This window comes from Fundulus heteroclitus, unplaced genomic scaffold, assembly GCF_011125445.2.
Source record: "Fundulus heteroclitus isolate FHET01 unplaced genomic scaffold, MU-UCD_Fhet_4.1 scaffold_56, whole genome shotgun sequence".
NCBI lineage: Eukaryota > Metazoa > Chordata > Actinopteri > Cyprinodontiformes > Fundulidae > Fundulus > Fundulus heteroclitus.
Window position 1 is genome coordinate 2,017,540 of NW_023396989.1, and position 21,728 is coordinate 2,039,267.

The 21,728-nt window shown below is 50.6% G+C and overlaps 1 protein-coding gene across 14 annotated transcripts in view; it reads left to right on the forward strand.

Annotated features, from left to right (window-relative positions):
- Positions 1-734: 734 nt before the first annotated feature.
- The window catches only part of LOC118556340 (discs large homolog 1-like protein), a 63,592-nt gene continuing 42,598 nt past the window's right edge, over positions 735-21,728 (forward strand). For 7 of the 14 annotated variants that reach the window (XM_036133023.1, XM_036133025.1, XM_036133028.1 and 4 more), the window contains exons 1-4: positions 735-1,461; positions 4,555-4,686; positions 11,763-11,926; positions 15,321-15,392. In XM_036133023.1, the coding sequence (XP_035988916.1) occupies positions 1,443-1,461; positions 4,555-4,686; positions 11,763-11,926; positions 15,321-15,392 (387 nt within the window). In that variant the 5' untranslated portion in view covers positions 735-1,442. Of the gene's footprint in view, positions 1,462-4,554; positions 4,687-11,762; positions 11,927-15,320; positions 15,393-17,249; positions 17,463-21,728 lie in introns of those variants that run through there. The other 7 variants (XM_036133032.1, XM_036133035.1, XM_036133031.1 and 4 more) reach the window with 5 other exon arrangements.

Sequence of the window (21,728 nt, forward strand, 5' to 3'; positions counted from 1 at the left end):
GGGTTCTTCTCCTCAGCTGCCTCCTCCCTCAGGTTCTGGTGTCTGGGCTTTAGAACCAGACGTAAATGTTCTGGTGGGTTCTGAGGGAGAACCTCCCCAGGAGCCGAGGCATAATAATTATTCTGGACCAAACCGGGCCGGGCCCAGAATTATTCTCCTCTGTTTCACATCAGCTGGGTTCATTGATGTTCTCCAGGTGGATCAAAGACGGTTCTGTTGGACCAGAACCTCAGCCATGTGACGATGGGGCCCACTGAGGAGATCAGAACCAGGAGATGTTTCCATCAGGCAGTCAGCAGAACCAGAGGAACAGGACCGGACCTGAAAGGACCAGCAGCCCGATGCAGGACACCGGACCAGAACCAGAACCACTTCTGGGTCACGGCTGATGGAGGACTGGTTCTGGGGGGGGGGGGGGGGGGGGGGGGGGGGGGGTTCTGTACCTCCTCCTCACTGGGCTTGGAGAGAAGGAGCGGGTCAGGAGGAGGAGGAGAACATCAGCTGCTGAGTTCTGAGTCCGGACCGGTTCTGGTTCTGGTTCTGTTTCCTGTTTCTTTAAACAGCTTTTTCCACGTTTTCCTCCTTTCCTCCTCCTGCTTTTCCAAACTTTTCCTCTTCCTCCTCCTCCTCCTCCTCCTCCTCCTCATCCCCCCCCCCCCCCCCCCCCTCCTAAGGTGAGCGCCTGATTGGGCGGCGGGTGGAGGAGGGCTCCTGGGTCACGTGGTTCCCTTCGCAGCTCAGCCAGACGCCATTTTGGAGGAAAGTTTGGGATCCGTGGGAGCTGCAGGCTGCAGGAGCGGAGCAGGAGGAGCGGAAGGAGCAGACAGGAGCACCGCTCCACTCGGGACGCTGGACACGCGTGCGGCTCTCAGGCGGCGGCTCCCGGCGCCGTAAAGCGTGCGGGGCGGTGCGGGACCAGAGTCCGGAGCGCCTCCTCCGGGCTGGACTCCGAACTTTGTCCCGGGTTTCCTGGAAGGAGGTGCGGAGCTCCGGAGCGGCTCGGTCTCCTCCTCTGCAGCCGGAGCCGGAGCGGCGGCGGCGGGCAGCTCCTCCCCGCCTGGCCGGAACTGGGTGTGTTTCCTCGGACTTTGGCGCAGAGCGGATCCCGGATCCCGGCTGCTGGAGCCGGACTGCCTCCTCCACCGGCGTCTGCCCCCCGGCCAGGGAGCCTCTGAGGCGGGGAGTGCGGCAGCGAGAGTCGGGGTCCCCCCCCCCCCTCCGGGGATCGTAGCTTCCTGCGTGGTTCCGTCCCGGTCCGGTACCGGGTCGGTTCTGGGTGGATCTGGGACGGGTCGGGAAGTTTGTCCGGTTCCGACCAACTTGGCGCCGTAGCGGAGGCGTTTTCTCCGGTGTCCCGGGATCTTACGGCGGGACAGCGAGCCCCGTGGGGCACCGTGTATGTGTCGCTGTGAGCTCCGGACCGAACCGAACCGAGCCCGAACATGCCCGTCAGGAAGAAAGGTAAGCGGTCCAGACTGGCAGCTAACGGGGCTAAGCGGCTGAAGTTGGTGTCCGGATGGCAGATCCTCTCAAGGACTTCCGGGTTCTTCTCCTTTATTTAAGACATTAAAGCGTTTATTAAGGATGGAAACAGCCTCAGAGTTTATTAAACCTCTAAGTAGTTATTAGGCTTTTAGTTTCTGAGACAACATTACTGTTATGAGTTAAAATAACTGCCAAATAAGCTTGTTATTGTCAGTAATAAGATAAATTCCTCCAGCAGGGGGCGCTGGCTGCTCTCAGGAAGCCGAGTCGGCGAGTAGATGTGAAGCGAAGGACGCTCTGGTGCGATACGCCAGCAGCTGGATACTAAAACTACTATATATTGTTAAACGTACAATAATATATATTAAAGAAACATGTCCAGTGGTGATTTAGCTGCGAGTTTCATTGGTCATAATTTAAAATTAATCATATGTCAGACCAACGTTTGAAATATTCTGACACGACACAATAAACCAGTTTAATTAAGTTCAGCTTTAACGTCGGAGCTCAGACGTGAAGCGATGAAGAGCTGCCGCGGTTCTCAATAAAAAGGTCTAATCTGGCCCCGCCCCCTTTCAGAAAGGCGACCATGAGCAAGGCGCTTGTCGCTTGCAGATAGAACCGCCTCCTCTGTGGAACCTGGTTCTCACCAAACCCATGGTTCCGTGGTTCTGCTGCGTCCGTCGCTGCTTTGTTGCTGCGTTCACAGCGGCGCCCACTAGTGGTGGGATGTCTGCAACTGAACCGTAGGCTGAAGTTTTGACTCTCAAGTCAGAATAAAAACATCTGAGAGAAAAGTCGTGTCCAGTATGGAGGTCTGAAACTGACAGAAATAAAATAAAAACTGAAAAATATAAATATCCCCATAAATTAACCAATAACTTAAAATGTACCAATTATTTTAAAAAGGAGGGGGAAATAGAAATGTTATTGTCTTCGTTTAAAGTTTTCCAATTTATTTGGTTCACATTATTTAAAAATATGTCCTGTCTGCATTTTTGCCTAATTATGCATATTATGCGGGTGATCCTTCATTTGGTGGCTCCTCTGCTATTGGTCAATCAGAGGGAAGTTGAGGCTCCGTTTCCTCCATAATTACTCGAGCTATTAAACAGGAAGTGCAGGCATGATCTACACACAGGTGCTGCACATGGTACCGAAATTCAAGGAAAAAAAATAAAGGCAGTAAAATCTAATGCTTAAATAAGTACTGTGATGGAAATAAAAGAAAAAAATGGTCAATTTATAAAATGTGGTGAAGTAAAATTATTAAATTTTGTACATTGTAAGTTCAATGTTTATTTATTGCATATATACCAAATTTTTCAGACCATAAGGCGCATTAAATATTCTGTGTGTTATATCTCTCCTCCACGTCCACAGCTCTCTATCCGTCTCTGTGGGGAGGACAGAGTAGCTGGACTACACTGTTTCTAACATAAAATAAACTTTGTATTGAATTAATTTACTAGGTTTATTGGTGCTAGCGCGTACCTAGGCTGCCTTACATAAATGCACTTCTAGTTTAGACATTACAGTCAGGCAGTCTGGTAGACAGCTCAGGGGTCCTCAGGCAGTGACACAGTGTACCGTAATGCTCCTAATATCCACTATCCATAAAATTTTATTTTATTTTTTTATTTAATATTATTATTATTATTATTCTGTCAGTTTCGGTCCTCCATACATGATCCAATCAGAGGCCAACTTCAGCGCTAACCTGCCGAGGAGGAAAACTGAACGGCAGCCGAGCAGAAACCCTGAAAACTGTCAGAAAGTCAGAGCCGCACTAACCCGGGTCAGGCCCGGGCTACCGGCGCCCACCTTGGCCCGGTTCGGCCCTGCTGGGCCCAGCAGAACCGCGGCAGCAGAACTTCAGCGCCAGCTAGCCTGCTAGCTGCTGCTGCTAACCAACTTCTAATTGGGGCGGCTTGACTAAAGACTAAAAATAACCCAGAAAATGGGAAGAAACGTTACTGCGGCGTCATAAAGCTCCTTTAACCAGAATATTATTATTATTATTATTATTATTATTAATATTATTATTAATATTATTATTATTATTATTAACAGAGACATTATGAAAATGTTCTGTTGTTCTGCTTTAAATGCACTCTGGGGTTTATTAATAAAGTTAAAGGCAGCAGCCTGGTGCCAGAGGAGCCCAGAGGTTCTGCTGGAGGTTCTGCTGAAGGTTCTGCAGGAGGTTCTGCTGAAGGTTCTGCAGGAGGTTCTGCTGGAGGTTCTGCTGGAGGTTCTTGGAGCCAAAGTTGATTAAAAGTCAGGGAGTAAAAACGTTTCAGGCTCGGTTCTGTCCTTTTGGACCGCTGAGCTTCTTCTCTTCAGAAACGGATCAGAACCCAGTTCTGGTTCCACCCGTTAAACGTTTAGCAGGAGATTAAACGACGTCAGCTGCAGAAAAACGAGCGTTTGACACGTTCAGCTCCAGAACCTCGGGTCGGACCGGCAGGTTCCCAGAACCAGTTCCTGGAACCAGAACCAGTTCCTGGAACCAGTTCCTTTATTTAAACTCTAAATCCGCTGTAAACTGACGGGTCTCTGTTTTTACTGGCTGCAGGTAAAGTGGGTTTAACTCGGTTCTGGTTCTGGACGGTTTGAGAGGTTCTGGATCCACTCTGTTCTAATGATGTTCTGCTTAATTCAACCCGTTTGGGAACCGGGTCACATCAGGGAACCGGGTCTCATCAGGGAACCGGGTCAGAAGCTGCAGAAGCGTCTGGAATCGGCGGATCAGAACCAATAAAACCCGATAAGCGCTAAAATTCTGGTGTAGAACGCAGCGACCCGTTTGGGTCGGCGTAGCGCCGTCAGACGGTGGACCCTCGGTACCGGTTCTGATCCGGTTCCAGCGTTCCGTCTGAAACGTTTAAATGAGTTTTGTGTTTGCTGCAGAGAAGCTGATGGAGCCCAGACTGACTGTCTCCTCCTCTTCCTCCCTCCTCTTCCTCCCTCCTCCTCCTCCTCCTCTTCCTCCTCCTCTTCCTCCTCCCTCCTCTTCCTCCCTCCTCCTCCCCCCCCCCCCCCCCCCCCCCCCCCCCCCCCCCCCAGACGCCCAGAGGGCCCTCCTCCTCCTCCAGGAGTACCGCACCAAGCTGAACCTCACTGAGGACCGCCAGCTGCGTCTCTCCATCCAGCGCGTCATCGACATCTTCCAGAGCAACCTCTTCCAGGCCCTCATAGGTAACCCGGTTCTGCTGGTTCTGGTTCTGGTGGTTCTGGTTCTGGTGGTTCTGTCTGTGAAGGTTAGGTTCTGTTGGTTCTGGTTCTGTTGGTTCTGGTTCTGTTGGTTCTGTCTGTGAAGATTCTGGTTCTGTTGGTTCTGTTCCTGTCGGTTCTGTGTGAAGGTTCTGCTGAAGCCCCTGGTTCCGAGCAGGGATGTCTGTGAAGGTTCTGGTCCTGTTGGTTCTGGTTCTGTTGGTTCTGTTCCTGTCGGTTCTGTCTGTGAAGGTTCTGGTTCTGTTGGTTCTGTCTGTAAAGGTTCTGGTCCTGTTGGTTCTGGTCCTGTTGGTTCTGTCTGTGAAGGTTCTGTTGGTTCTGGTTCTGTCTGTGAAGGTTCTGGTTCTGTTGGTTCTGGTTCTGTTGGTTCTGGTTCTGTTGGTTCTGTTCCTGTCGGTTCTGTCTGTGAAGGTTCTGGTTCTGTTGGTTCTGGTTCTGTTGGTTCTGTCTGTAAAGGTTCTGGTTCTGTTGGTTCTTTGTGAAGGTTCTGGTTCTGTTGGTTCTGTCTGTAAAGGTTCTGGTTCTGTTGGTTCTGTTCCTGTCGGTTCTGTCTGTGAAGGTTCTGGTTCTGTTGGTTCTGTTCCTGTCGGTTCTGTCTGTGAAGGTTCTGGTTCTGTTGGTTCTGGTTCTGTTGGTTCTGTCTGTGAAGGTTCTGGTTCTGTTGGTTCTGTTGGTTCTGTCTGTGAAGGTTCTGGTTCTGCTGAAGGTTCTGGTTCTGTTGGTTCTGGTTCTGAAGGTTCTGGTTCTGTTCCTGTTGGTTCTGTCTCTGAAGGTTCTGTCTGTGAAGGTTCTGGTTCTGCTGAAGCTCCCGGTTCCGAGCAGGGACGTGTGAGGAGGTTCCTCTGGGTTCCTGGTTCCCCCTCAGAACTCAGACAGAACCGGACCTGGCCCGGTTCTGGTGGCTTTAATCAGCCTGACTGCTGTGTGCTGGTTCTGACCCGTGTTCTGCCTACTTCAAAGACCCAGACTCTGTGTTCTGGTCCGGTTCCGCTCAGGTTTGACCTTCTGGTCCTCTGATCTGGGTTCTGGTACCGGACCGTTGGTTCTGGTACCGGCTGTTACCGGGTCTTACTGTTGCAGCAGTGGATGGGAGAACCACCAGAACCAGAACCTGCAGGGCCCGGTTTGGGCCTAATGTTGGTTCTGGTTCTGCTCGGTGTGTTTGCAGGGACAGATGCTTTAATCTGCAGGTTCTGGTCCAAAGTGGACCGGAACCGGTTCTGGAAACATGCAAAGACGGTCCTGGGAGAAGTTCTGCAGGTTCTGTATCGGGTCGGGCAGGACGGCGAGCCCAGAGAGGAAACAAAAGAACCTTCAGAACCGTAACCGGGTCAGAGGTGACACCGGGTTCTGAGAGGTCCGGCTCGGCCCGTTGTGGTTCTGACCCGATCCGAGCCGGGCCTCTGGCTCTTTGTGTTGTCAGTCAGAACACGTTCTGGGCCCGGCTCAGAGTTCTGTTCCGGCTGAAAGGGGCTGAGATGTGACCCGCATGCTGACCAGAACCAGAACCGGGCCGCAGAACAACAGCCTTTGTTTTTAGTCTTCGGCCCGGTCCAGAACCACCGCGGTTCCCTCAGATCCGTTTGTTCTGACTCACGTCTGCGGGTCGGGTCTCATCGGTACCGGTCACAGAGGGCTGGCGGTACCGGTCGGTTGGGTTCTGCGGGTCGGCGTGTTCTGAAGGTTCTGTTTGTGTTAAAGTGGTTCTATCAGCGGTTCTGCTGCAGCTTTCTGGACTCCGCCCTCTAGATTCTGGTTCTGGTTCCTTCTAGTCCAACTGGTACCACCAGAGGTTTGGTCCGGTCCGGTTTGTGATCCTGGACGTCCCGGTACCAGAACCAGAGGCTGCAGCTGCTTTAGGAGCTAACAGAACCGGGTCCGGTTCAGGTCCAGCTGACCAGAAATACAGAACAGAACCAGTTCTGTTCTAAGACCCGTTAAAAGGTTCCTAGAAGAACTCTGCCTGCCGGTCCAACCGGGCTGAGCCAGAACTTTCTGTGACACCAGAACATGAATGAAGGCAGCAGAGGTTCTGGCCCGTTTGGACCTGCTGCCAGTCAGCCGGTTCTGGTCCTGAACCGTTTCACTCATGGGTGTAACCAAACCGGTTCTGGGCCGCGGGCCCGGCGCCAGATAACGGGTCGGTTCTAGCTGCAGGAATGTGGTCCGACCCGTTTGGGTTCCCAGGAACCGAAGGAGCGGCGCTGGAGCAGCGGTTCTGTTCAAGATCAGAACCGCTGCAGGAATCCCAGCGGTTCATCCAGCGGTACCGACCCGTTCTGGTTCTGACGGTAAGCAGGAGAGGTTCTGCAGCTCCGACCCGCAGAACCTTTAATGAAACTAATCTACTGTTGTGATCAATGGACCTGGATCCTGACCCGGTTCTAATATGACCCGGTTCCGTCCTGACCCGGTTCTGTCCCGACCCGGCGCCGCTCCCTTCTCTGAGCTCACAGAGCCAACGGGTCTGGAGGGAACCAGGTGGTTCTGGTCAGTTCTGATGATCCGGGTCAGGCAGCAGCTCTACCCAAAGCTTCTCCTTCCAGGATGTGGTTCTGATCCGTATCTGGTTCCGTCACTCAGGCCCTCCTCCAGGGAACCGAACCCTCAACTGGACCTGTGGGCGCTGAGGGAAACGGGTCAGAACCAAACCCGGAGAACTTCCTGTAGGGAGTGTTTCACTTTAGTTCTGCTGGTTTCCACCAGAACCTTCATCCCGGGTCCGTCTTCTTTGTTCTGACCGGCTGCTGTTCTGGTGACGGACCTCCAGCCGGGTCTCTGGTTCTGGTCTCTGGTTCTGGTCTCCGGTTCTGGTCTCTGGTTCTGGTCTCTGGTTCTGGTCTCAGGTTCTGGTCTCTGGTTCTGGTCTCTGGTTCTGGTCCGACCCGTCTGTCGCTGACAGATGATGTTCTGCCCCTCCTCCCTGCAGCGGCTCGGTCTAATCCCTGGAGAACATGATGATTACCGCAGTAATCCTCCGACTTACACTTTCTGTCTCTGCGCTCCGGTTCCTGTTCTGGCCCGGTTCCTGTTCTGGCCCGGTTCCTGTTCTGGCCCGGTTCCTGTTCTGCGCTCCGGTTCCTGTTCTGTGCTCTGGTTCCTGTTCTGGCCCGGTTCCTGTACCAGAGGTCCGGTACCAGGCAGCTGTTTTACCCAATAAACCGCCTGATGGTGGGCAGATTATTCTATATTCTATTATTTTCTATTATTTTCTATTATTTAAGTCGTTTCTACTGCAGACGAATTAAAGCCCGTCTGAATTTATTTATATTCTAAATAAATTGAGTTGTTTAGGAGAGTCTGAAGGTGGGACCGGACTACTTCCTGGGACGTTCTCCACCCTCAGCAGAACCTGCCCAGTGTTTACTCAGGACCAGCTGCCAGCCTGGTTCTGCTTCCTCTGGGGGAACGGATCAGAACCAGCAGCTGATCTCTCTGGAGGCGGTACCGTTTCAGTCCAGCTGAGGGGCAGATTTATGACCCCTCCTGCAGCCCCCCCCCTCCCCCCCTCCAGGACCAGAACAAGAACCAGAACCTTTCTGCTGTCAGTGGTTCTGACATCAGCTGCAGATGTTAATGCAGAGATTTTCTAATCTCTTGTCTTCTGCATTTATTGTTAACGGAGCAGCGGCTCCTGTGTTTGGGGGGGGGGTTCTGAAATGCTGCTAACCGTTAGCAGCATCGTTAGCCTTTAGCAGCGCTGTTAGCAGTGGCGTTAGCTGTGAGCAGCAACATTAGCCTTTAGCAGCACTGTTAGCCACGGCGTTAGCTGTTAGCAGCGCCGTTAGCAGTGGCGTTAGCCATTAGCAGCGCTATTAGCCTTTAGCAGCACAGTTAGCCTTTAGCAGCACTGTTAGCCTTTAGCAGCACCGTTAGCAGCGCTGTTAGCAGCATCGTTAGCCTTTAGCAGCGCTGTTAGCCACGGCATTAGCTGTTAGCAGCAGCGTTAGCAGCACCGTTAGCTGTTAGCAGCACCGTTAGCAGCACCATTAGCTGTTAGCAGCAGCGTTAGCAGCACCGTTAGCTGTTAGCAGCAGCGTTAGCAGTGGCGTTAGCCATTAGCAGCGCTATTAGCCTTTAGCAGCACAGTTAGCCTTTAGCAGCACCGTTAGCAGCGCTGTTAGCAGCATCGTTAGCCTTTAGCAGCGCTGTTAGCCACGGCATTAGCTGTTAGCAGCAGCGTTAGCAGCACCGTTAGCTGTTAGCAGCATCGTTAGCCTTTAGCAGCGCTGTTAGCCACGGCATTAGCTGTTAGCAGCAGCGTTAGCAGCACCGTTATCTGTTAGCAGCAGCGTTAGTTTTTAGCAGCGCTGTTAGCCACTGCGTTAGCACCAGCGTTAGCAGCACCGTTAGCCGTTAGCAGTACTGTTAGCAGCACCGTTAGCCTTTAGCAGCGCTGTTAACCATTAGCACCACTGTTAGTGCCCAAATCCCAGTTCTGCAGTAAACCTGATGTTCTCCAGCAGGTCTCTGAGGAACACGGTGACTGAATTCATGTGGAAATCGAGGATTTGCCCTCAGAGAGTTGAGGTTCTGAGGTTCTGAGGACCTCCATGGTTCTGTGTGCAGAACCCGTCTCCCTGCTGTAGAACCCTGACTGCAGACCCAGGAAGAAGGAAACCTCCCAGGTCTGCAGCCTCCTCTGGTTGTTTATTTGCAGAGGAGGTGAAAGGGGAAGCTGTGGAGCTCTAAGTTTGGACCTCCTCCCCGGCTGTAAAGTGAGGCCCAGGAGGTTCACACAATTCCTGGGAGGTCAGACCTCCTGAGGTGGCCGACCCGCTTCCTGCTGCACCGCGGCCTGTAGGGGGCGCCGTCAGGGACGCTGCCTGGTGTTTCAACTCATTCAGAACCTTCTGTTCTGCAGGGGAACGGACATCTGGTGCCTCAGCAGATCCAGGTTCTGGTGCCTCAGCAGAACCAGGTTCTGGTGCCTCAGCAGAACCAGGATCTGGTGCCTCAGCAGAACCAGGTTCTGGCTGCTGGGCCCGGTTTGGGGGCAGGAGGAGCTAAAACTGATCCTCAGGCTGTAAAAGCGACACGCCGCTGACCTCTATTGATAGAACAGGAACGCGGGGAGCCACGGCGGCAGTAAAACCACGCAGGAACGTGGCAGCTGGCCGCGGGTCCGTCCTGGAATAGAACCGGCCCGGCTGAGGGGGCCCGGTTCTGGTCTGTGGCCCGGTTCTGGTCTGTGGCCCGGTTCTGGTCTGTGGCCCGCAGCCTGAGGGCGGATCAAAGGCCAGCGGCGAGGAGCCGACGATCCGAGGAGGAGGAAACATCTGGGCAGCGGTTGTTTCAGACGCTCGCTCCAGAACCACAGCAGGGGGCGGAGCCTCCTGCTGGAGTAAAGGAGGAGGAGGAAGAGGAGGAGGAGGAAGAGGAGGAGGAGGAGGAGGAGGTCTTGGTTCTGTCCTCCTTAACCTGTTGGGTCGATCACTTCCTGCCTCGTTCTGATCGTTTCACAGCAATCAGCTGATTCCTCAACGGCTGAAGGCTGGAAGAGAAAAGGAGGTGGGACCTCCTCCAGAGAGGAGTCCATGATGCTGGAGAGGAAAGGAGCGGCTCCTTCCTGCGCCTCCTGCTGCAGGTTTTAGTGAACAGCTGCATGTAGACGAGCCTCAGTCAGCGGCCAATCAGATGACACACCTGGATTTAACCCGGATGACGTTAAAGACTCAATCCTCCACAGGCTGGACTCTGTGGTTCTGGACTCTGTGGTTCTGGACTCTGTGGTTCTGGACTCTGTGGTTCTGGACTTTGTGGTTCTGGACTCTGTGGTTCTGGCCTGAGAAGATTGAAGCTGTTCAGCTCCTGCTGCAGGGAGGTCAGCCTCAGGCTGGACTGGACTCCTGGGAAGAGGAGCAGCACCAAGCGGAACCGGCTGGGAGAGCCGAGCATCCGGTTCTGATGGAGGCGATAATTCAGGGTTTAACCCAGAAAGCAGCCGGCGGATCTCTGGTTCTGCTGCGTGGAAACAGAACCTCACAGCAGAACCCTGAAGACTGAGACGGGTCGGTTCTGCTGGTCCAGCTGCAGACTGAGGCTCTGGTACCATCAGCGGTCTGATCTGCTGCCAGAGAGTTCCTGAGTCATGATGCTAATTATCCTCATCCTGCCCACAACCAGCAGAGACCAGCAGGAGAGTCAGCTGAGGAGCTCGTTAAGGCTCGTTAAGGCTTGTTGCTCGTTAGGCCTCGTTAAGGCTCGTTGCTCGTTAAGGCTCGTTAGGGCTGTCAGGGGGCGGGGTCTAAACGCAGACCTGCAGGTCATGAGGTGCTTCCAGGCTGACCTCCAGCTGAGAGGTCAGAGCTTCTCTCTCAGGTCTCAGCTCACCGTCGCCCCCTGCAGGTGATGAACTGCTGCTCTGACGGTTCAGACCTCCCACTGTCTCCACCCAGAATCCTCCCTGGTCCTCTGCTAGGCTGGACGCCTCATGGCGGCGCCGCTGCTACGCCTTCTAGACCACAACGTCTCCCAGGGTCCACAAGTTATGTTGTGTCCTTTTTCCATTTCTTTCTTCCTACTTTTCATCTTTTTCCTTCGTCTCCTTCCTCTTCCTTCTGGGTCGGTTCTCCTCTCTGGGAGTGATGGATTCTGGGTCGGTTCTCCTCTCTGGGAGTGAAGGATTCTGGGTCGGTTCTCCTCTCTGGGAGTGAAGGATTCTGGGTCGGTTCTCCTCTCTGGGAGTGAAGGATTCTGGGTCGGGGAGTAAATGCTGATGTATCTACCGGGTCTCTGCTGAGGAGGTGAAGGTTCCGTCCTGCAGGTTGTGTGAAGTTAGACGGATGCAGAGATCGGGTCGGTTCGGGTTCTGAGCTGAATGTTAACGGTGCTACACGGGTCGGTTCTGATCTTTAGGGTTATCAGAACCCTGACCTGTTAGATCAGGGTTCTGATCGGGTTCTAAAGGTTCTCCAGCTCTGACGGTAGAAACCTGCTGATTTTTTTCACTTCAGATTAAACAGATCTGGGTTCAGCAGAACCTCTGAGCCCGACCCGGTCCCGGTTCTGACGAGCTGTTCTGTGACCTCTCCTCCCAGACATCCAGGAATTCTACGAAGTGACCTTATTGGACAGCCAGAGGTGGGCGGAGTCTACCAAGGGGGCGGAGCCTGGCGTGCCCCTCAACCTGTGGGACTTCTCGAGCCTCCAGAGCCCGACCGGAACCTCGGAGACGCTGCCCAGCCTTAGCACCAGCATCGAGGTAAGGCCCGGTCCAGGCCCGGTTCTGCCGGCTCCAGCGCCGCTTCCTTTCCTCAGAGCGACCCGCTGCCGTAAAAATAGCAGCGACCGAAATAGATGAGAGGAGTTTAAATATAGCCGGAGCGGTTCTGGAGCCGGCCCGCCTGCTCCCCAGGGAGCCCGGTCCACCGGTTCTGTTTAAAGTGACAGGAACACGTGGTGTCAGGACGGATCCGGTCTAATAAACCGGGTCGGGTTCTGCAGAACTCAGCCGCCGCAGGTTTCCCTGATGCTGATTCAGACACGACAGGAAGAGCCGGTTCCCTGCAGCGGATCAGTCCCAGATTACACCGTGGTTCTGGTTCTGATCCGTCTGTACGGTCCTGTCCGTGGCAGAGTTAGAGCTGGCCATTAAAGGCAGCAGAGGAGGCCGGCGCTGTGACCTCTGAGCGGATGAAACCGGACCTCAGACCCGCGGGCCTCTTCCATTCCCCGTAATCCCATGTTTGCATCAATCTGGGGGATTATGCAGCCGTGCAGGAGGAGCGCTGGGATTGGGTTAGAAATCAGACGTCTGTGGACCGCCGGCTCTCACTAGGAGAACCGGGTCAGGTTCCAGCTCATGCAGAGAGTTCTGTTCTGCAATCTGAGCTGGGTGGAACGGGTCGGTTCTGGTAAGGTTCTCTGGTTAGCTGCACAGAGACAATCTGTGTTCTGATGTTTTCACAGCGCGAGGGTTTAAAGGTTTAACGGCTGTTCAGCTCCAGTAAGTACCAGAACCGCCTGATCCACTCCAGAACCAGGACCTTTTAACCTCTGGTTCCTGTGGATCCGCCTGATCCACTCCAGAACCAGGACCTTTTAACCCTGGTTCCTGTAGATCCGCCTGATCCACTCCAGAACCAGGACCTTTTAACCCTGGTTCCTGTGGATCCGCCTGATCCACTCCAGAACCAGGACCTTTTAACCCTGGTTCCTGTGGATCCGCCTGATCCACTCCAGAACCAGGACCTTTTAACCCTGGTTCCTGTGGATCCGCCTGATCCACTCATAAAAGCTCCGCATCATCTACCTGACACAGATCAGGTTTATTCAGATCTGGGTCAGACAGGCCGGCGTCACAGCTGGAGGTCCTGATGGACCCAATCTGGACAGATGTTCTGACCCGGATCTCACTTCCTCCCGTTTTCCTTCCTGCAACGTTTTAAAGATGTCAGTGTCAAGAGTTCTTTTGGTCCGGGTCCAGAGATCTTTTAGTTCAGATCAAGAGTTCTTTTGGTTTGTATAAAGAGTTCTTTTTGGTTTGTATCAAGAGTTCTTTTTGGTTTGTATCAAGAGTTCTTTTTAGTTTGTATCAAGAGTTCTTTTTGGTTTGTATCAAGAGTTCTTTTTAGTTTGTATCAAGAGTTCTTTTTAGTTTGTATCAAGAGTTCTTTTTAGTTTGTATCAAGAGTTCTTTTTGGTTTGTATCAAGAGTTCTTTTTGGTTTGTATCAAGAGTTCTTTTTAGTTTGTATCAAGAGTTCTTTTTGGTCCGTATCAAGAGTTCTTTTAGTTCAGATCAAAAGTTCTTTTCGTTCAGATCAAAAGTTCTTTTCGTTCAGATCAAAAGTTCTTTTTTCGTTCAGATCAAGAGTTCTTTTCGTTCAGATCAAGAGTTCTTTTAGTTCAAGTAAAGAGTTCTCCTGGTCCGGGTCAAGAGTTCTTTTAGTTCAGATCAAAAGTTCTTTTCGTTCAGATCAAAAGTTCTTTTCGTTCAGATCAAAAGTTCTTTTTTCGTTCAGATCAAGAGTTCTTTTCGTTCAGATCAAGAGTTCTTTTAGTTCAAGTAAAGAGTTCTCCTGGTCCGGGTCAAGAGTTCTTTTAGTTCAGATCAAAAGTTCTTTTCGTTCAGATCAAAAGTTCTTTTCGTTCAGATCAAAAGTTCTTTTTTCGTTCAGATCAAGAGTTCTTTTCGTTCAGATCAAGAGTTCTTTTAGTTCAAGTAAAGAGTTCTCCTGGTCCGGGTCAAGAGTTCTTTTAGTTCAGATCAAAAGTTCTTTTCGTTCAGATCAAAAGTTCTTTTCGTTCAGATCAAAAGTTCTTTTCGTTCAGATCAAAAGTTCTTTTTTCGTTCAGATCAAGAGTTCTTTTCGTTCAGATCAAGAGTTCTTTTCGTTCAGATCAAGAGTTCTTTTCGTTCAAGTAAAGAGTTCTTTTGGTCCGGGTCAGCAGTTCTCTAGATCCGGGTCAGCAGTTCTCCTGGTCCGTGTCAGCAGTTCTCCTGGTCCGGGTCAGCAGTTCTTCTGGCTTTCTGGGGTCTCTGCTTTGTTGGCCGCCATCAGTCCAGTTGTTGTTCATGACAGATTCTTAGCACCGCAGCATTTATGACCTCAACTTGTTGATGGTGGAACCACCGGGTCATTGAGAACCTGAGGAACCCGCAGATGTAAAACAGGTTTCAGGTTGAAGAAGTTAATTAATTTAAAAGTAATGAAATTATAATCCTTACATTCAGGTAACGATGTGAGCTTTGTGTCAGCAAACAGATAAATGGTGAGGAGTCCAAACATTAAAACCATCTTTGATTCCTGAGGTGAGAGCAGAACAGCCGTGGTTCTCTGATCAAAGTCTGGACCTGGTGGAGTTCTGCTGGTTCTGCTGGTTCTGCTTCCCGGCTAAGGTCCAAACTGTCTCCTGTGTTGTTGGTGGCTGTAGAAGCTCTTTGTGACGCTAACTGGTCTCTAATTCAGCTGCAAGTTTGATTCTGCAGCTTTGCACGTTAATAATAATAATAATAATAATAATAATAATAATAATAATAACTATAATGGTTGTTCAGAGGTAAACAAAAGCTACACCTGGCATTTCTACTCGTACACCAGCTCCACAGTCCTCCAGTCACATACCAGTACGCAGCTTTAGCAACTCTGGGTTAAGTGCCTTGCTCAGGGGCACGTTGGCCAACTGCTCAAAGATCCGACTCAAAGATCCGGTGCTCTAAGTGAATCTGTTGTAGGTTTTGACTCCGGTGTTTAAACTGTAACCCAGTGCTGGGAGTGCAGAGACATGACGGCGTAGAGCCGGACACCAGCAGCTGCATGGAAACTCAGTCGTCTGCAAACTGAACCATAAACGGGCCTAATGTGCAGCCTTCAGGTACTTCGGCCTGTTTTTATGGTTTTTAACGTTAAATAAATAAAATCATGTCTCAGGAGATGCTGGTTCTGCTACGTTCCTCCGGTTCTGACCTGGATGTGTTCAGTTAGAACGTTGCTGCTGGTTCTGAGCCGTGGCGTTCTGCAGGAGGTCCAGAACACACGATGACTGTTTATCTGCTCCGGTTCTGACTGCAGGTCCAGACCCGCTTTCACTGTGTGCATTGAATGCTCTCTCTCTCTTTCCTCTTTTGCCTAAACGAACTGCGCCCCCCCGTAGGAGTCCCCCCTCCTTAACGAAATCCTGCACACCTTGGCGAGGGCCAAGCTGCCCCCCCGCCGTGACGGACATGTAAGTACCGGACCTCTGCTGTTGGTTGGGGGGGTGTCGGTGTCGCATGTCCCATCCAGTCCTCATCAGACGGGGGTTCTGGGGGTTCTGAGGGTTCTGGGTCAGACGGCCTCGGCGTGTCGCTGTAGTCCGACCGCAGCAGAGTCCAAACGGGAGTGGAACCCGGTCCGAGTCAAGCAGAACCTCCCCGGTTCCACAGAATGTTCTGGACGTTCTGGACCAGCAGCGACACGTTGAGACTGTCTGTGAGGCGTTCAGGGCTCATGGGTCATCGTGCTTCATTCATCCTGGTTCATGTTGTTGGGTCTGAACAGAACACCTGCGGTCCACACAACCGGGCTCATGGTTCTGATGGGTCCGTCACTGTGAGGGGAAACCCTGCCGCTCTTACCCGGACTTATAATAATAATAATAATAATAATAATAATAATAATAATAATAATAATAATAATAATAATAATAATAATAGTCCAGTATGTTAAACTTTCCCCAAAGTTTAATGTTCCAACATGATGGGATTTGTAGTTTTTTAGAAAATGTTCCTATAACTGAGTGAAACGCAGTTTCAAAGTAAATTTTAAATTCCTATAATGATATAAATTTCCCCAAATAAATGAATAAAAACAAGTTTTTCTGAAGCGATTTTCTCTGACTTCCTTCTCTGCTGCCAAAGCGGTGAATATTCCAGATTAAATTTATCAGTCGTGTTCAGAGACGCTCCTTCAACTTCCTGCTTCTGCAGCTCTTCAGCGTGAGGTTGATGGTCATGAGGATAAAATCTGAATCCGCCGTCTAAGAGGCGCTTTAGTAGACCTCAGCTGCTGACAGAACCATCTGGTACCGGGTCTCCAGCAGCTCAGAACCAGACAGCCCTTAAAGGAAGGTCCAGTGGATCAGAACCAAGCAGAGAAGCTCTGACCTTCGGATCTTCTGCCGCAGAAGAAGGTGGATGGATGCTGGTTACCTGTGTTCAGGTGCTGCCCGTCGCTGGAACAGGTGACTGGCGAGACGGTGTGAAGAGAACGTCTTTAAAATGTTCCTGCTGCAGCCAATTATTCAGATAAAAGACGATAAACTGGAGATAAAGACGATAAAGCTGCAGAACCATGGAGTTCATACAGAAATCTGAGGGGATAAAGAACAGGTAGACCTGGTGACATCACTTCCTGTGTGTACCACTCCATGTGATGAAGATGATGATGATGATGGCACATGGATGACGGATTCATGGACGGTAAAGATCGGTACTTGAGTCGCCTGCCCACACAGCTTGATGTGCTGTGGTAACACACGCTCTTCCTCCTCCTCCTCCTCCTCCTCGCCATTTGGCGTTGACTCATCATACATGTTCACAGGCAGTTCCTGTGTGTTCAGAGACTAAGCGTGACGTCAGAAACGCTCGCTCTGTCTCAGGGATTTAACAGTTGATCCATCGGATCATCAATTATTGAGTTTAAATGCTAATTAATTAATTATCTGGATCCCTCTCTCCACCCTCCCTCCACGGATCCAGGCAGTTCTTGTTCCCCTCGTCATGTAGTTTAATGTCCAAACTGCATTAAAAAAAGAATTTGGTGTCTCAGACAAACTTTTACTTCAGGGTGATTTTCAACCTTTTTTTATTTTTATTATATTATTTTTATCTTTTATTTCAGTTATAGGTGTTTCATTAGCTGCCTGTTTTAATAACCGGCTTATTGCACATTTTTCTAACCGCTACTTTAACCGGTTGAGAACATTTCTGCTCTTTAATTGGAAACGGTTAGTTGTAAAGTGGTAAAATCCGAGCCTTGCGGCGGAGCCTGAACGCATCGTCGGTGTGGCGGAGCGGCGGGGGTTCTGTTCCCGCTGGGCTCCGGTCCGGAAGGCAGGCGGGCCGGGGGAGGCGGGCGGCGGCTCTCCGGTGAGAACTCGCTCTGGACCGGGGCGAACGGCGGCAGCAGCGGCCGGTCGGAGCGGGTGAAGCCGTGTTTGCGGCGGCAGAGCGCGGCGTGAGATGCTCAGGCTGCCGGGGTGCGTTCCCGCCGCTGCCCCGCAACGATGGACTGCATTTGTATCGTTACAACCAAGGTAAAAACGTGGAGAAAACCCCGCAAACAACCGCGCAGCCGCCGGGTTTCATTCAGCAGCAGTCGGTGGTTAATTCGGCGTGAATTTAATCAGCTAAACCGGCTTTTTCGGTACAAAATGTACTTTTTTTAACGGTCCTCTCCGTGTTTCTGCCGCTTGTCTCCCATCGCGGCTAGTTACCAGAGGTCGGTACTTGGTTAACAAAAATACGATTATTAACTTAAATTCGCTATTCCTTAAACCGAAACTATAGCCGAATTAAAAGGAAGGCATTCAAAATCTAAAGTTAACTATTTGGGGATCTAAAATATTTGTATTTGTTTCCAGAATGGGATCAAATTCTTATTTCTGATATTTTTCTGAACGGAGTCTGGCTTCATATCAGCTGCTGGTTACTGGCTGTAGCTGTAAATCTAAAGCTGAAGATGTGAGGCATTTATTTACTGTTACAGCTACAGTTTTATTTATTTTTATTATTTTAAACGCCGGTTCTGTTCTGCATGCTGAGGTTCTGTGTCGGGTTTGGTTGTGGGTTCACTTTCCTCGGTGGAAAATGGTCTTTTAAGTGATTTTCTGTTAATTTAAAGAACTTTTTAAGGTTTTTTTCCACATAGATGCTGAATGTTGGATTAAGTTTGTCTGGCTGGAAAAACGAGATTATGTAAAAATATCAGATTAAACCGTCTGGGCTGCTGTTAAATGAGGTTCTCTGGGTCTGATGAAGTGGTTCTGGTAAGCAGAACCTTAAATGTTCTGTATTATCATCATAAATGACCCAGTTTGGCCCGGTTCTTCCAGACTGGGGACCCGTCAGGAGAGTCTGCTGGTTCTGAGGCGTATTGGACCTCTGTGGTTCTGACGGACAGATGGAGTCGAGGTCCGATCTATCTGGCCCGGTAAAACCTCGGGTCCAGAATAACTGCGGTCCGCTCTGTGTTCTGGTGGTTCTGTCCCGACCCAGAAGAAGACTGGGAACCAGAACCGGGCTCCTGCAGTACCGGTCTTGGGTTCTGCGTGTGTCTCTGGACTCTGCAGCTTTCTGGGTGGATCCTGGTTCTGGTGGGAGGTTCTAGGAGCTGTCAGCAGAGTGCTGCTGGTTCTCTGCAGCAGAACCCCCCCCCCCCCCCCCCCCAGCTGTTCCAGCTCTGATCCCCCCCCCCCCTCGTCTCCCAGCATGCTCTCTGCTGCTCTCTCTGAATTATTGATGCCTCTCTGTGTTTTACACCAAAGATTAGCAGCTTCTCCCCCTGGAGCTGCTCTAAGCCTCAGAACCGGGCTGCAGAACCGGGCTGCAGAACCGGGCTCTAGAACCGGGCTCTGCTGGACCACACCAGCCCGGTCAGAACCTACCGGGTCAGAGGGAAGCAGGAAGTGCAGCTTTGACCCGACCCGGTCTGGCCTCAGGCGGTGCCGCCCCGTCACTCTTCAGCTCAGCTCAACATCTGGGAAGGTTCTGGGTCAGGTTCTGGGTCAGGTTCTGGTCAGCAGATGGACTCCAGCGCTGCGTAGAACCTCCAGTAGAACCTGAGAGGAGGTCCAGTAGCAGCGCTCTGCTGCCCCCTGCTGGTTCTGTCCCCGTCTGCAGGCTGAGCCAGGGGAACTGATTGGGTTCTGTCTGACATCAGGTTCTGAAGAGGTTCTGCAGGCGGGGGTTTGGGTCGTCCCATAAGTCTGGGAGCTGTTCCAGAACCTTCGTCCTACTGGGTTCAGAACCGGGTTCTGGTTCTGGAGAGCTGAAACCCATCAAAGGTGTTTGATGCGTTAAAGTTGGAGATAAATGGATTTTATCTGAATCTTCAGTTTAAGATGTAATCTTTGGGAAATCTGTTTTCTCTCTGAGGAGAACGGCTGAAAATGTTCAGATTAACGTTAAAATGAGTAAATTATAGTGAAATAATTTCCTCTTTAAAACATTTTAAAGTAGGCTGAAAATGTTCAGAATAAATGTTAAAATGTTTAAAGAGGAAATTATTTCATTATAATTTACTCATTCTAAGTTAGTCTGAAGTGAATCGTGTTCTCACTGCTAAAGCCGCCAGCAGCAAACATTTATGTTCTCCTTGTTCGTCATAGCAGGGCGGCCATCTTGTTTTCCCAGCATGCTTCACAGCACGCATTTAGCTGCACTTTGAATTCAGGATTAACGCTCAAACAAAAAAAAGACAAGGTTTAAAAATGATTTGTTTTGGTGAAACAAAAAGGAGGAAAAACAAATCGATAAATCTGATTAAAAATAAAATCAGAGGTTTTATTTCTAACCCCTTAAACTAGTTTAACTAGTTTAACTAGTTTAATTAGTTTAAGGAGTAAATGTTCAGGCAGGTTAACCTAATTTTCCTCCTGGACGCTGATGGCTGCTGACCAGCAGGGGGCGCCACCTCCTCAGCTGTAACTGCGTCTGAGGGGAACCAGGAGACGCAGCAGAGTTTAAGCTCCCGGTCCTCCTGGTGAGCTCACAGAACCTCCTGTACCAGCCGAGTCTGGGTCCACGGCGCCGGCCCAGACCCTGAGCCGGGTCTGGGTCTGGGTCCTGACGTTCTACAAAGTTCTGGTACCGGTACCAGATAAAAGGCCAGTCAGCCGTGGGACTGGATGAACCCACAGCTGACTGCAGGGAAACATCGATGAGAAAATCTGGGCGATTTCTGATATTAATGCTGTTATGTTGGATATTTACTGACGTTTGCACATTTACGTTTGTTAAATTTTGTAAAAGTTTGTACCGACTGCAAACTATTCTAACTGGTCATAGTCCAGAATTACACGCTGCTTCTTTTTAAATCTCTGCTTCAATTAAAACCCCCACAATGCATCACTGCCACTTTAACATGACCGTGTGACCTCACAAAGGTATAAACTAGCTGGAAACAAACATCGGTTGTTAATATCGGCCCAGTTTTATTTATTAGTAAAAATTACTAACATCGTACGATACCCTAATTTTTAGAAGGCTGTAAAATTTCAGATGCTGTTTAAATCTGATCACCAGGAGCGTACCGGGTTTTTCTGACTATAAGTTCCAGTTTTGTTCACAGTTTAGTGACTTATATTCATAATTATATACAGTATATAAATTTAAGTGGTGATTCATATTAACCAGTGTGAATCAAAGAGTAAACATAAAACACTTGTAGCCACCAGAGGGCGCTCTAGTTCTGTGAAAACTATATGCTGCTCCTGTACCACTTAAAATTAAATTAAACATTAACTTATAGACAACAAAGACTGAACACATGTACATGTGTGTACAGCGTTGTGTGGAGCAGCTCTAAGGAACCAGAACCAGACAGAACCGGTTACTGAGCCGTGAAGCTAGCAGCAGCTAGCGTCTGATTTAGCCATAATTAAGACAACTCAGCATAACGACCCATTGTCTTACCACATTAAATGTCCGTTTTTTTTATCTTGGATTGTCTGAAATACATTTTTAAATAAATGTGAGTTACATACTTTTATTTAGTGTTTATGACGCATTTATGAGGCCTATTTTTTAAAAATCCTGTATTTATGTCCTTCACTGTTTCTCCTTGGACACATCAGGGACCCACCGACACGGTGCTGCAGCGTGGAACCGGACCGGTACCGGTACCGGCCCAGCCCGGCGCTACCGGACCGGTACCGGCCCAGCCCGGTGCTAACCTTTACAACACCGTGGCATGAACTTATTATGGGATATTAAAGGTTCCTCAGACTGAAGCAGTCCGGACTCCCCTGGTTCCGTCTCTGGGCCAGAGAACGTAAACGGTGACCCTGAAACGTTACCCTGGTGCTGCTGAAGGCGGCCGGCCCAGTCGGCTTATCCGGGTTCCTGAAGCGGAGCTGATGGACGAGGAGGATGAGCCTCCGTCCTGCAGCAGCGCTCAGGATCAGATGCATAATTCAGCAGCAGCAGCAGCAGCAGTGCATGGAGACGAGCTGAGACTCTGAGCGCCTCATCGGTCCCGTCAGACGCTGCACCAGCAGAACGCCTCAGTGCTGACAGTAAAGCGGTGTGACTGTAATCTGATTTGTTGCCACAGAGAACGTTGTTCCCCCCCGCTCTGTTCTCACATGGTGTCCCGTCTCCCCCTGGGTGACTAACGCTGCAGAGGACGGCGGCAGACGGTGGGCGGATGTGCGGAGAAGCAGCGATCTCTGCTTTCTTCCAGCCGTCCAGCCGTCTACAGACTCAGACGGGACAGATTTTCCCACCAGGACTCAGGGAACGCTCTCCTGCAGCGCCCCCTACAGTCCACTGGGCTGTAAACGCTGTGGGGAGTGAAGTTA